The sequence below is a fragment of the Astatotilapia calliptera genome, chromosome 16 (genome assembly GCF_900246225.1).
Source record: "Astatotilapia calliptera chromosome 16, fAstCal1.2, whole genome shotgun sequence".
NCBI classification, from domain to species: domain Eukaryota; kingdom Metazoa; phylum Chordata; class Actinopteri; order Cichliformes; family Cichlidae; genus Astatotilapia; species Astatotilapia calliptera.
In genome coordinates this window covers 34,127,098-34,142,574 of record NC_039317.1, presented here as the reverse complement: position 1 = coordinate 34,142,574, position 15,477 = coordinate 34,127,098, and the positions used below count along the sequence as shown (strand labels likewise).

Sequence of the window (15,477 nt, the reverse complement as noted above, 5' to 3'; positions counted from 1 at the left end):
ATACATAAATAATGAAGGTTTCGAGTAAACAGTGAGCGTTGTTAAAAATAAAACACCGGCATCCATAAATAATGCCGGCGAACAGAGCAGCGAGCGAACCGAGCGCCCAGTAGAAGACGGTGTGTGACAACTACTAAACTACTGACAAACAAAATCCAAATTAGTATCAATCTCTAAGGCGGCCACCACTGAGCTTCAGGTGTTCCTAAACCCACAGTAGCTCCACTGAAGCTAAGTGAGCTGCCAGAGCTGCACAGAGCAGCGCCTGCAGAGAAGTAATGCCTGAGGAAGCTCAGACAGCAGTACGGGAGAGAATATGTTTTGCTGCACAGCTTGATTATGATTGAATGAAGCCGAGCATGAACTTTAATTACTGCTTACAACCCGGCTGTTTGTGACTGCATATTGAAGCGGCTTAGGACACACAAAGGGAGGCTGAGGCGATACAGCACGCTGCAGCATTTGGCAAACATCGATCACTGTTAAAGGCTGATTTCATACAAATAGTGATTAAAGCGAGTCTTAAAACCTCCTTTTAAACGTATGCTTCCAATTCAGCATCGCTGATGAAAACGTATGAAATTTGTAGCTGCAGACATCCTTTCCCCTGCTTCAATAAAAGGTTAAATACATCTTCAAAGAGCTCAAAGCGCTCGGGTCATAATGGCATGCCATGTATTTTTATTATGCCTTCTAGGATTAGCCCAGAACACAGAGTACAACTTTCCCTAAGTGAAGCTGACAGATTGTATAATACCACTGAGACATGACTACAGAACAGTGAGCTACTGTACCCAGCACCACCCACCAAAGCTGCTGCCATTTGTGAGGACATGTCTAGGTCTTGGTCCAGAGAACACAGCATCAATAACTGAGTCTCTCTGTCCACTGAATGAAGCAGCGCCTTTCTAAAACGTCACAAAAATGCACAATGATTTTGCAGTTGTTAAATGTCTTCTGAGCTTCTTCTACCTTCATGTTTTCAAACTGCATTAAAACTGTCCAGCAGATCAAAATCTCTCTACTCTCCTTAACTCTCCTGGACATTAAGCTGCTACTTTTGGGAAGCAGCCACACTAAAGGGATCGAACGAGGGACCACCGACCGGCCGGAGCCACTGACTAAAACAAAATCCTTTACCTCAGCAGGCAGCTGGCTGACATTGTTCACCTGTGCTTCCTGCTATCCACCCTGCATCAGTCTTCCTTTGTCTTTGAACCTCCAGCAGCTCCACAGGCAGCAGTACAAACATCCACACTGCACTAGCCGTGTAGGTATAGCAGCACAGACGCTGCATAGGTCTGTTAGCTTTGGTTTGATTTGTTTTACATAAATCTCTTTCATACCTGTCGCACTAGCTGAGCTGTTTTGTTGTAAAAAGAAAACAACATTTTATTAATTTATTATATTTTTAAAAGTACTTGTGTGTTTTTTTATTTCCCCTATGCTGTGCTATTAAAGAGTAATGTGAAAACAGCAGAACTTGTATCATATTATGAAGTGAGAACAGCTTAGCACATATTTTTAGCTCCAAGTGGGAACTGCATCGTATACATTTGACATTTGTAAAGAGATTTTTGAAATTTCAGCATATTAAATTTACAGCCCTGAAAGTGTAGAGTTAAAACATCTCACTAATATTAAATGTGAGAAGTAACAGAAAATGACCCCAAATGATTTTACTTGTGTTTAATGAAATCATCATGTTGCTGTTAATCAAACAGAGCCAAGACAAACGTACTCGGTCACACACAGAGTGACGTTTGAGTGACGTCTGGGGAAAAGCACGCGTGACTCACCGCATGATATTTCATCAGACTTATCCCCACAGTCGTCCTCCCGATCACAGCTCCAACTGCGAGGTATACATCGTCCGTTCTGGCAGGAGAACTGCTCTGCCTGACAGGGCTGGGCTGAGGAAGAAGAAAGAGGCCACTTAATTCAATCGCACCTGCATAAGTCAGTGTAGCGGCTGCACAACAACTCTAATGGTCACTAGATCACCCAAATGTCAATGTAAGGCCGGCGCAAACCCTTTATCACTCAATCGCGCGGTTGAAGACGGGCGTGGAAAACGCGCTGTTGCTGATGGGCCGTCAGTTACGTGCTGGTGGTCACACTCGTGACAGCAGCTGATGTGGGATACGCGTGTCAATCCACCGACGGGGGAACATTCGTCATCTTCTGGCTAATGCTCATCGATCGATCCTCTGAGGATAAAAAGCTCCGGAGAAGTACGACTAATGCGATATGCTGTAAGTGTCCTCGTAGATGCTCCAAGTCTTTGATACTAGAACGCCCTTAAACAATGAGATTGATTGCACAGTACCGCCGCTCCTTCACAGCCTCAAAATATTACAGTGACGGCTGCCTTGACAGCACCTGACACCAGTGTTCAAGTCTTAGAGAATAAAGCACATCTGAAGTGAGAACATTTTTATCAAAAGACGTCAGAGACAAATGTTTCATGGCCTACTGTGCAGATGAGAAGTTTACATAGCTGAACGGTCCTCAAAACTGATCGGAGAAGCACCTGTAACCACGCTACGTTTTCCTGAAATCACCGGTTTCACATCAGCGTTTATTCATAGAATTAATCATATTTGATAAAATGTGAAACGACTGAAAATGAGCCAGCGAGCACAGACGAGCAGCACTGACAGATGGCACACGACTGACATCCAAAACTCCCCAAATCTAAACCCGACGTGAAAGCAGCCCGTGCGTACCTGAGCAGGTGTTGTTGGACTCGTCCTCGTTGTTGCCGCAGTCGTTTGTCCCATCGCAGAGCCATCGTTTGGGGATGCAGCAATTGTTGCTGCATTTGAACTGATTGAGGGGACAAGTGTGGTTGTCTGCAAAGAGTTCACCGCACAAAAAGCAGATCAGTCAATAAAATCAAATGAACGAACACAAGAATGAAAAAATGTATCTGACAAATACTGCATGTTGTAACATGTTAGTGTTGTAGTGTTGCAGAATCTAAACTGCAGACAGCACCCACTCAAGAACTGTCACGAAGTCACTCAGCGCTGACGTGACCTGCCTTCAGAGCAGTCTGGGTTCAAAAGGTGCTGAACTGTCGACCTGTGAGGTTTTATTGTGTTATTTGGTCTTTAATAAAGCTGGAGGGGAGGGAACTGCAAAAGCCAAGGTCATAATTATCTGACGCACGCCAACCAAACCTGAGACCGTACTGTGCCAGTCAAAAATATGCATGATCATCATTTTGTCAGGTAGCGTGTGCTTCACAAGCTGTTTACTCACATTTGATCAATGTGAGAAAACTTTAAAGTAAGACAAACCTCATCAGCACTGCAGCTTTCTTTGTAGTTTTGGTTTCATATGGTTTCATATTATTTAAGTTCACAAAGTATAAATATTAAGTCAAGTCCAGCTGTCAAACAGCAGAGCAGCGGAGCTACACTAACAGACACGGCTGGCCAAAAACATTTGAATTCAGAGAAGGAACGAGCAGATTGTAATCGGCTTTATTTTAGAACATAATAGATGTGGCTGCCATCTTTATGACCGGCTTGGGACGTATCCGAGTGTTTCACAGTCACAGAGTCTCAGTTTCAATATTATTTAATATCGGACCTCTTTCCTGTTTATACAGTATATCTGCAGCTTTTCACTGAGACTTAATTAAGGTCACAATGTAACTAATTTCATACTGATACAACAACAAGCCGCACTAAAAACCATAAAAGGAGTAATAATGTTTCAGAGTGTGAGGAATCTCATTTATGTTTCTCCTCGGTGGTTCGTCCTTTAATTGAGAGTAATGGAGTCTCTATATCATCTTTAGTGGTCTCAAGTGTATTTGTGGTTGGTTTTGGTTTTAGTGCCTGATTTTTGTTTTATTTGAGGCGACTTTATCATGAAAAAGAGAAAAAAATCAGTGCTAATATTTAACATTAACTTTGATAATTCTAACTCATTAAGCCTCACCGCTCATTAATCATACTAAAGAAATGAGTGTTTCTCTGCATGCTGTAACTCTACCCATTGCAAAGTTCATGGCTAACACAGAGTGGAGGGCTGGTCTGTATTTAAGATGTGCTGCTGCCATCTGAAACACAATAATAATAAAAAGAATAAAGTCCATGTTTAACCATCTAACATCGAGTTTACACGACTGATTTGTAGAAGGACGCACGTAGAAAGTGGAGGAGGGGGAGCACTTTACACCCCGACTTCAGTGACATTTAAGAACACAGCAGCTGACAGCCAGAGGGAATTAGCCCTGAAAAGCTGAGGCTTTGCTTGCTTGGCCGCATCACTGTGTACAGTGTCTGTTCAGACAGTGCATTTTTCATGCTAGCGTGCAGTGTGTTGCCTGCAGACTAATTCCGAGATCCTCACAGCAGCTCTGGATCTCCTCGTCACTCCCATCCAGACAGTCATCATCTCCGTCACACTTCCACAAGGCCCGAATGCACCGCTGATTACGGCACTGGAACTCATCACTTTTGCATCGCTGTGGCTCTAAACTACTGCTGGAAGCTTCTGAGAGAGACACAAGTGAGAAAACGCCATTTTAGCCCCGCACCTTCTAAGAAATACGTGTTAAGGGGAAAATATTGGCATATAAAACGAATAACGAGCATGCACAATGTGTTAATGTTTCATAACCTCATGTGTACATGCGTGGGAACCCACTGGGATCCTCCCTCAGCTGTATTTACTTGTTTATTAGCAGATTTGAAAAGAAGCCTGTCCCACAGGACGCGGCAGGATTACACTACACTGGGACAACCTGATCTTAGGGCTCGTCTGATTCATTACGTCCTCCTACCTGCACAGGTGACATTGTTCTTCTCCAGAACCTGGTTGTCAGCGCAGGCACACACTCTCCCTCCTGGGATGGCGAGGCAGAGGGTAGTACAGTCCCCATAATTCACACTACATGCGTTGTCACCTGGAGAAACAGAACCCAAACACAGCATGGTGTCTTGCTCATTTAAAGCGACATTTTCTAAGCTGACTTTAAGCTCCGTATTATCCTGGTTTTCCCCTTTTTTTCCCATCTGTGAAATAAAGATCAGAGTTTCTGGAAACCCTTTAAATGCAGCAAAATAAATCATTTCATTGGTACAAAAGCTTTTCCCCCCACATAGAGAGACATGCCAGGTGTATGCCGCGAGATCTATAAGCATACGTCAGGTGAATTATTGGGAACGGTGTGGGTGAAAGACATTTGACATTTTTATCATTCTCGGAGGAATAATTTGTCTTTCGGGACAAAGCTGACATTCTCCAATCGAAAAAAGTCACATATCAAGTTAAGGCATGAGACACCTTTGTCACTTTCATTTAACACAGAACCCAAAGGCAGTGCCTGAGCCAATGAGATAAAGCTTTGGGTTTTGTAAGAGCCAATCAGTAATACTCAGAGTACCGGACAGCCAATTAATCTATTCAGTGGCATGAACAAAAGAGAAACGTCTCTGCATGGCGTGAACGAGGCTGTGCATATAGCAGCCACTTTAATGTCCAAGTGAGAGTTTTTAGAGTACAGTGACTTTTAACTGCAACGGCCTCTGCATTCAGAGCAACACAACAGCATTGACCTAATGTGAAGCAAAAAGCAAGACGTCCTGTGAGGCCAGCGAAGCTCTCTGCTGACATGTTCCATGCCTCTGCTATCTCTGCTTTTCAGCATGCTAACAGCGGGAATCCATCATCATTTGTTACAGCAGAGAGCAAAGACATCCAAACCTTGGTCATCTTATTTAACTTCATAAAGTGGAGCCCAAAGTGATTTGAAAGCTACTGTCACTGCTGATCAATGTGCCGGTTTATACCGTGAAATTTGAGAGCAATAGGCATATACGCAACTTTCTGGTGTATATATCTTATAAAGTGCTCTCCATTAAGGAAAGTGCTATAGGAGCTATAAATGTCTGAATTCACAGGAGGGGGAGGTTCTATTTCCAGTGCAAAACAGCCACTTTCTGTGTCAGGGCGGGATGACGACTAAATGAAGAGAAAGCAGCCAACCTTGCTGACTCTGCGCATCGTAGACACGCAGGCCGAACAGCGGCGGCCTCTCGCTCCGCAACAGAGTGATATCGCCGTTGGTCAAGTCCAGCTGGAACACCGAAGCGTTCATGTACTCGGTCCAAAAGATGAAATTGCGGTAATGAGAGATTCCGAACGGATGGTTTAGTTCTTTCCCGCTGTACACCACCTGCAACATGAAGCAAACAGTCAGTAGGGTCACGAGTTCAGAGCGACAGACAGACACCGTCAGAGGAATCAGTCATCTCAAACGGGCGTCTGGCTGTTTGAATACAGGCTTAAAGATTATTTGATGGCAGTATATGATGAATGTGATTCAATTTCACTGCACAAATTTATTCACACAGAAACGTCTGCTTATAATAATGTTTGCTAGAATCTTGGCATTGATTAAACAGCATTTGCAAATAATTAATTAGCGTGATATGCCAGTAGAGTCGATGAGCGGATGGGGATGAAAGGATGCTTGTTGTGGGAAGAGGAGCAGGTTTCAGGCGTCGCACTGCTGCAAACGTAGACACTAACCCTGAAATGCAAGAAGCGTGTGCAGAAAACAGCCTTACAACTGACCAGAAGGGACAGATGCTTTCATCCGCAGTCGATCAAACCTTAACATGGCAACAATGTAGCCTCTAAATTAATCGACTGCCTTCCAAATGCTATTATTCTAAAAAAATGAGAATGAGCTGGTCTACAAACGATCCCAATCTTGAACTTAAATCGTGATTTAAAGTCCACCTTCTGGCCCTCTGTTAAACTCTGTTAAAGTGGACTAACTCGGTTTAATAACCACCTGAGAAGAAAGCCTGTAACATACCATTCTTCCTGTCCCATTTAGGTGAATCTTCTCGATGTGGTCGTAGTAGGCGTCGCACCAGTACATCGTGCTGCTGCTGTGGTCCAGCGTCAGCCCGTTGGGCCACAGCATGTTGGAGGTGACGAAAATGCGGCGGTTGGATCCGTCCATCCAGGCCTTTTCTATCCGCCCTATGCTGTCGTTGACCTCATCTTCCTCCCAGTCTGTCCAGTACATCCAGCTACCACACACAGAATTGAACACATACAGTGCCAGCAGCGAGATAAAGCAAACAGTGTCACGGCATCGGTGGCATCTGTAGATCACAACTTGCTGTCGCTGACACTGATCACACCTCATATTCAAACTAAGCAGTTCATTTCAGCCGTCTGCTCCCCATTCATCTTTGCCCTTACTTTCTGACACGCTGATGTTAAATGGTTTTGCTCGCTGCTCCCTCTACAAGCAGCCTCCTGCTTTGATTACTTATCAATCAGAAGATGTGACAGCATCTGCAAGCTTCTCTCAAAATGATCTATTTCTTGTCACAGTGTCTTCAGAGGTTTGCTCCGAGTGCCCATGGGGAGGCTCCGGCACTGAATCTTTCTCATGCAGTTTGATTCATGCAGGCAACATTATAGGGAACACAAACTGTACTGACAAACACATTACAAAAGTATTTATCCCCTTCCTGTTTTTATTGATTTCTTTTTGTTATTTGTCACACTTGCATATTTCAGATCAAACAAATCTTAATCTAACACAAAGATAACCCGAGTAAACACAAAGTTTAAATCGGGATTTCATTTGTTAAGGGAAATAAAGCTTTAAACCTGGCTCTCAGTGAAAACGTCATTGCTAAGCTGAGTTTTCTTGCCACACCCAGCCCTGATTACTACCATATTTTCCGCACAATAAGGCGCACTTAAAATGCTTTAATTTTCTCAAAAATCAACATTGCGCCTTATTTATGAATTCTGGTTGTGCTTACTGACCTCGAACCGATTTTATGTGCTACACGGTGCTCAAACATCTGTCAAAAACGTTTTAGTATGACTTTGGTAAGCTACGAAGCCACCGCTTGATGGATTGTCGGCAGTGTTGCCAACTCCTCAGAAAAGAAAATTGCTATTGGCTGTCCTAAAAGTCGCTAGAAGTCGCTAAATGACGTCATCGCCTAATTTGCATAATTGGTCATGCTAATCTAATTGTAACCTATGTTGTTGGAGAGAGAAATAACATCGTGGAAGAGACATAAAGTGAGTAAAAAACGTCCTAAATGCATTTAGAGTTTATTTAGAACTACAAATTAAATTTATTTTAGCAATTATTGTTTTTTTTAATGTCACAATTCCAACCCTGCTCCTTTACCCGGGCTTGGACCGGCAAAAGTGACCTGAAATAGGCGCTCTGGTGGAGTTACTTTGTGTGTGTGTGTTTATAAGTAGTTTTAAACCTTGTGATCCACAAAACAGCATAAGAGTAAAAGAAGAACTGACTGCGTTACAGCACCTGCTGCTTGTTGAGAGTAAAAGCGATACGCGCTTTCACGTCTTTTTTTAGCGACTTTTTTTTAGAAAAAAAAGCTAAGTTGGCAACACTGATTGTAGGAGCATTATGGCTACCGTAGTCAGGAGCCTCACGGAGGAATCTGGGTCCTAAACTCTGTCACTTTCAGGTCCCAAAGACAAACGAACACTGCGGCATCACTGAGAGTTAAAAACTGTCTAAATTCTTTCATCTTTAATAAAACGATCAGCGTTGCTGCTTTACCAGGTGTAACAATTAAGTTTAACATCCAGGCATCCATGAAAACAGGATTTATTAAATGTAACTGAGTTAGAAGTTAGCAGGAAGTTAGCTCGCTAGCTTGATATAGCATGATACCTAAACATGATATAGCATGTTCTGACTGAGAGATTTCTGAAAAATTACATCGTACAGCTCTGCTATCACTTCCAACATAAATGAAGACAGAAAACTAAACAGCAGTGACGTTTGTAGGGTTACTGAAGTTGGGCTAGCTGCTATATAATGATGTGCTACGTGACCGCTAGCTACACAGCTATGTTAGCATAGCATAAACAGTGAAGCTGGAGGATGAACGCTAACTTTTTTCGCTAAAAGTTAACGTGAGGGTTCCTGATGGTTAGGGACAAATGTAATCGCATGGCAGGATGCTGTAAACGGACCAAACTTCAGTCAGGAGAACAACTGAGATAATCCATCCACAATACGAGGTTAGTCATTAATATACTGCAACAACATGGGAATAGAGCAGCTGCCAGAGAATTCAGCATTAATGAATCAATGGTACACAAGTGGAGGAAGCAAGAAGAATGAGCTGAGTAAAGTTTGACTTATTTGATTGTTTTGTTTTGCTTAATGCGCCTTATGGTCCGAAAAATATGGCACTATGAAACTACGAATGTGTTTGTTTGTGCAGGTGTTGTGTTTTTTCTATGTTAATTTAGCTGTGCCAGGGCCCTGTTCCGATTGGTGCGTGGATATACTGCCCCGGCGTGATTGGATCCAGCTGGAGGACCCGCCCAATAAAAGGAGGCTGGAGTGCTACAGCGGGAGAGGCCCTCGCGTTTCTCCTCATCACCCAGCAGTAGTCCTGTGGTAGCCGCTGGCTGCAGTATACGCTTGAAAGTTGTGGAAGTGGAGTGGGTAGGGGTGAGCTGCCATTTCTTTTGATCACCCGTTTTCTCCTGTTTTGAGTTAGTTAAGGAGGTCAGACTCTGTCTTTATTTTGACTTTATTTTGGTGAGGTCAGGGGTGCGGGATTTGTGTAGGTTTGTTTTGTTTATTGTTTTGGCCTTGGCTCACCCTGAAGTGTTGACACTCCCGTTTTGGTTCTCTTTATTCACCTTGTAAATAAATCACTTCACATCTAACGGATTTGTTGCGTGTGACTGCTTGGGTCTTGGGGAGGGAAGCGAGTGCCTCATTCATGTTATGGCCTGGCCCTAGACGGGTCGTAACATGAATTGGGGGCTCGTCCTCTGCCTTTTTCTGTGGGTTTTTGCGTGTGTTTGGTCTGTTGGCGGTTTTCTTGGGTGTGGGGGTGGTAGGTGTGTGGAATTATGGAGTTTTCTTTGGATGATTTTGTTACTTCGCCTTCGTGGGATAGAATTGTGAAGTGCAGGAAAGCGGATTTGCTTATCATTGCTAGTTGTTATGATATTCAAGTGTCCTATGGTGCCCGCAAAGCGGAGGTTAGGGACGCTTTGTGTGCAGAGCTGGTGGAGCGAGGCATCCTTCCTGCCCCGCAGGCAGCTGTAGAGCAGCCTGATGGCGGGGGTGTGAAGGTGGCTCCGGAGGCTGAGCCGGGGTCGGATGCCAAAGGGCCTGTTAACGTGCTACCAGCCGAGGCGGACTCTGATGCGGCTGAGGCGGGCTCTGACACAGCCGAGGCGGACTCTGATGCTGCTGGGGTGAAGCCTGAAGCAGCTGAGTCTGGTACGGCCGGGGAACCCCTGGCGGTGCGGTCTACGGAAGATCTCCGTTTGACCCTCCGTATTAGGGAGGTGGAAGCCCGTGCTAAAGAGCTTGAGGTACAAGCAATGCACCTCCGTGTCAGAGCTTTGGAGCTGGAGCGAAAGCCCTCCACATCTGCCTCTAGTCATCCTAGTACGTCCACCGCGGTCCCGACAGGTTTTGACATCACCAAACACGTTAAACTGGTTCCCCCGTTTCGTGAGGCCGAAGTGGATTCCTATTTTAACGCTTTTGAGCGTATAGCGGCCGCGTTAAGTTGGCCGAAGGAATTTTGGCCGCTGCTGTTACAATGCAAATTGGTTGGTAAAGCCCAGGAGGTGTGTACCAGTTTATCAATTGAAGATAGCCTGGATTATGACGTCATGAAGAAGACTGTGTTGCAGGCATATGAGCTTGTCCCAGAAGCCTACCGTCAAAAATTTAGGAAGTGTGAAAAAACCGCCAATCAGACATTTGTGGAGTTTGCCCGTGAAAAGAGTCGCTTGTTTGAACGATGGTTGCAGGCCAGTAAAGTAAAGGATCTCGAGGGGCTGAAAGAGCTTCTTTTGTTAGAGGAATTCAAAAAATGTTTGCCGGACCAAGTAGTTATTTATCTGAATGAGCAAAAGGTGACCTCACTTGCTAAAGCGGCAGTGATGGCTGATGAGTTCACTCTCACCCACAAAACTATATTTTCAGCCGCTGTCTCACAGAATACTAGGGTGGGACAGGAAAGGAAAATAAAGTCCCCAAAGATAGGACTGAAAGATAGACAGGAGGATGGTGTTAATCGCGACTGTTTTTATTGTCGCGGACCCGGACATCTAATCGCTGTCTGTCCTGCGCTCCGGAGGAAAGAGCAGCGCAAAGGCTCTAAAAATCCAGCGGGCGTAGGTCTCATCAAAGTTGTCCCTTTGCCTAAATCGCATTCCACTCTCACCCGTGATTTGCACCATGTGGATGCAGAAATAGAGCCACGTTTTAAACCGTTCATCACGAAAGGCTTTGTTTCTGTGACGGGAGAAGAGGGGGACAAAGTGCCTGTTACTATTCTTCGGGACACGGGTGCGCATCAGTCGTTTATGTTGGATAGTGTACTACCATTGTCAGATAAAACTGCTTGTGATTCGGATGTGTTGGTTTGGGGAATTAAGATGAGCGTTCTTCGGGTGCCGTTACACAAAGTCCATTTACATTCGCCCGTGAAAACGGGGCATGTCAAAGTTGCGGTGAGTTCCCAGTTGCCGATTAAAGGGGTTTCGTTTATTTTAGGAAATGACTTGGCTGGTGGGACAGTTTTCCCACCGCCTGAAGTGGTGGAAACGCCTATTTCTTCTGTCACTGATGTTGCCGCCCCTTTATCAAGTGTGTTTCCTGTTTGTGCTATTACTCGTGCGCAATCGCGCAAATTTGATGATGTTGTGGATGTTGCTGACACGTTTATGGCGACGCTAGACGAAAGAAAATCTCCCAGCCGTGAGAGTGGCAGAATAGCAAGCGGAAATGATGTGACAAAACTGATGCCAGAGCTGGATGAGAAATTGAATAGGGATGCATTGATAACTGCTCAGCAGAATGACTCATCACTGGCTCCCTGTTTTCTATCTGCAGCTAAGAGTGCAGGAAGTGAATCACCCACTTATTTTTTGCAAGATGGAGTTCTTATGAGGAGGTGGTCCTCTGACCGGTGTGGTTTGTCTGGTGCTACGCAGGTGGTGGTGCCGAAGCCACATCGAGGGCAGGTGCTTAGCTTAGCGCATGATGCCAGCATGGCTGGACATCTTGGGGTGAACAAAACATATCATCGGGTGTTGCGCAACTTCTTTTGGCCAGGGTTGAAAGCTGATGTGGTGGCATATTGCCGTACCTGTACCACATGTCAGATGGCGGGGAAACCTAATAGACCCATTCCACCTGCTCCGTTACATCCTATTCCAGTAATAGGAGAGCCGTTTGAAAAAGTAATATTGGATTGTGTGGGTCCCCTGCCAAAAACCAAATCCGGACACCAATACATACTTACAATAATGTGTTCAGCAACAAGGTACCCAGAGGCAATTCCACTACGCACGCTGAAAGCAAAACCGGTGCTAAAAGCACTACTTAAATTTTTCTCTACTTTCGGGCTTCCAAAGGTTGTTCAAACAGACCAAGGAACGAATTTCACCTCAAAAATGTTTGCACAGGTCGTGGAGGAGTTGCACATAAAACATGTAAAATCCAGTCCATACCACCCGGAAAGTCAAGGTGCTCTGGAAAGATTCCATCAAACCCTCAAAGCTATGCTGCGCAAGTTCTGCGCGGGGTCGGATAGAGAATGGGATGAGGGTCTGCCGTTATTGTTGTTTGCAGTCAGAGAAGTCACTCAGGAATCCTTGGGATTCAGTCCGATGGATCTGGTGTTTGGACACGTGGTCCGCGGTCCCCTCCGCCTTCTGAAGGAGAGGTGGTTGTCAGAAACTCAGCATAATGTTCTGGATTATGTTAGCGGACTTCGGGAAAAGCTTCACCTTGCATGTCAGTTAGCTCGAGAGAATCTGTCACATACGCAAGCTAAAATGAAAACTCGCTATGACAAAAAAGCTGTTTGCAGAAGTTTTCAGCCGGGTGAGAAAGTGTTGGTGTTGTTGCCTGTGGTAGGGTCCAGCTTATCAGCTCAGTTCGCTGGCCCATATGTGGTGGAACAAAAACTCAGTGACAACAACTATGTGATCCAGACCCCAGACCGCCGGAGAAAGTCTAGGGTTTGTCATATTAATCTGTTAAAATCGTTTCACTCGAGGAGTCCTTCGGGTGCGCCGTCTCCAGTGTGCGCCGCTAGTACTGTTTCTCCCTATGAACCCTCTGATGACGGGCTACTCCAGAAAAGTGAAGCGCTGGGTAGCGGCCGGTTGAAAAATTCGGAGATCTTAAATGATTTAGACACATATTTAGTCCACCTGTCTGAACCCGCTCGAGCTGACATCACTGATCTGATAGAAAAGAACTTATCACTTTTTTCTGATCACCCTCGTCAAACTGCGGTCCTGTGCCACGATATTGATGTGGATGGACATAAACCGATTAAGCAACATGCTTACCGAGTGAACCCAGTGAAAAGGGCGATAATGCAGAAGGAAGTTGACTATCTCTTAGAACACGGTTTAGCCTTTCCGAGCGCCAGCGCATGGAGTTCGCCGTGTGTGCTAGTACCAAAATCCGACAACACTCCTCGGTTTTGTAATGATTACAGGAAGGTTAACGCTGTTACCAAACCTGATTCATTTCCTCTTCCTAGAATGGAGGATTGTATTGATAGAGTGGGATCGGCATCGTTTGTAACCAAACTTGATTTGTTAAAAGGTTACTGGCAAGTACCTTTAACTCCCAGAGCCTCTGAAATATCTGCTTTTGTCACGCCAGATCATTTTCTCCAGTATACGGTTATGCCGTTTGGGTTGCGTAATGCACCCGCTACTTTCCAGCGCCTTATGGCCAAAGTACTGGCGGACGTGAATAACTGCGATGCCTACCTGGACGATGTTGTCATTTACTCATCCACCTGGTCTGACCACTTACAAACACTCTCTCTTGTTTTCAGCCGTTTTCAGGAGGCCTCGCTTACGTTGAACCTAGCCAAATGTGAATTTGGCAGAGCCACCATCACATATCTGGGAAAACAGGTGGGTCAGGGACAGATACTGCCGGTGACCGCGAAAATACAGGCGATCGTTGAGTTTCCAGTCCCACAAACGAGAAGGGCGCTGCGCCGATTTCTGGGAATGTGTGGTTATTATAGAGGGTTTTGTAAGAACTTTGCCACTGTCGTCGTTCCTCTCACCGATTTGATCAGTCCGAAGAAGCCTTTTGTGTGGACGCCTGTTTGTCAGACTGCTTTCGAGTCTGCGAAAGCATTACTGTGCAGTTCCCCTGTTCTTACGGCCCCGAATTTCATGTCCCCTTTCAAGCTCGAGGTTGACGCTAGTGCGGTTGGTGCAGGAGCTGTCCTTATGCAGGAAGACCATTGCGGCGTGGATCGCCCAATTTGTTACTTTTCAAAAAAATTCAACAAACATCAGATGAACTACAGTACCATTGAAAAGGAAGCCCTTGCCTTGTTGTTAGCCCTACAGCATTTCGAGGTGTATATCGGATCCAGCTCTATCCCTGTTCAAGTGTTCACTGACCATAACCCATTGGTATTTCTCTCCCAGATGCAAAACTCAAATCAGAGACTTATGCGTTGGTCCCTTCTTTTGCAAGACTTCAACCTGCAGATCAAGCATAAGAAAGGGACGGAAAATATCATCGCGGACGCCCTGTCGAGAGCAATTTTGTAGTTTAGGAATTAAACAATAGGAGGATTGTTTAAATCTTATGGAAGGGGGTGTTACGAATGTGTTTGTTTGTGCAGGTGTTGTGTTTTTTCTATGTTAATTTAGCTGTGCCAGGGCCCTGTTCCGATTGGTGCGTGGATATACTGCCCCGGCGTGATTGGATCCAGCTGGAGGACCCGCCCATTAAAAGGAGGCTGGAGTGCTACAGCGGGAGAGGCCCTCGCGTTTCTCCTCATCACCCAGCAGTAGTCCTGTGGTAGCCGCTGGCTGCAGTATACGCTTGAAAGTTGTGGAAGTGGAGTGGGTAGGGGTGAGCTGCCATTTCTTTTGATCACCCGTTTTCTCCTGTTTTGAGTTAGTTAAGGAGGTCAGACTCTGTCTTTATTTTGACTTTATTTTGGTGAGGTCAGGGGTGCGGGATTTGTGTAGGTTTGTTTTGTTTATTGTTTTGGCCTTGGCTCACCCTGAAGTGTTGACACTCCCGTTTTGGTTCTCTTTATTCACCTTGTAAATAAATCACTTCACATCTAACGGATTTGTTGCGTGTGACTGCTTGGGTCTTGGGGAGGGAAGCGAGTGCCTCATTCATGTTATGGCCTGGCCCTAGACGGGTCGTAACAAGATGTCTTCTTAGAGTTTATGAAGACATTTCAATAACATTTTTGGTTGCCTTCTTTTTTAAGATCTACCACAAGCTGGATGACTGAGAACTTAGACACATGGAAAATAAAACCTGTGTGATAAAGTGAAGTATGGCCAAGGATCTCAAAAAGCAGCCACAGTCTAAAGAAACAGCTGAGAAACAAAGTCAGTGACATCATCATTAAAAAACATGCAAGCATGCAAAAACCTAAG

The 15,477-nt window shown here is 45.0% G+C and overlaps 1 protein-coding gene across 8 annotated transcripts in view; it reads right to left on the bottom strand.

Moving 5' to 3' along the window:
• The window catches only part of lrp1bb (low density lipoprotein receptor-related protein 1Bb), a 270,260-nt gene that overhangs the window by 122,636 nt on the left and 132,147 nt on the right, over positions 1 to 15,477 (bottom strand). For all 8 annotated transcript variants that reach the window (XM_026144139.1, XM_026144138.1, XM_026144140.1 and 5 more), the window contains 6 exons: positions 6,845 to 7,064; positions 6,007 to 6,196; positions 4,802 to 4,924; positions 4,369 to 4,512; positions 2,730 to 2,855; positions 1,800 to 1,913 (listed from right to left, as the gene is read on the bottom strand). In XM_026144139.1, coding sequence (XP_025999924.1) covers positions 1,800 to 1,913; positions 2,730 to 2,855; positions 4,369 to 4,512; positions 4,802 to 4,924; positions 6,007 to 6,196; positions 6,845 to 7,064 — 917 coding nt within the window. The remainder of the gene's footprint in view (positions 1 to 1,799; positions 1,914 to 2,729; positions 2,856 to 4,368; positions 4,513 to 4,801; positions 4,925 to 6,006; positions 6,197 to 6,844; positions 7,065 to 15,477) is intronic.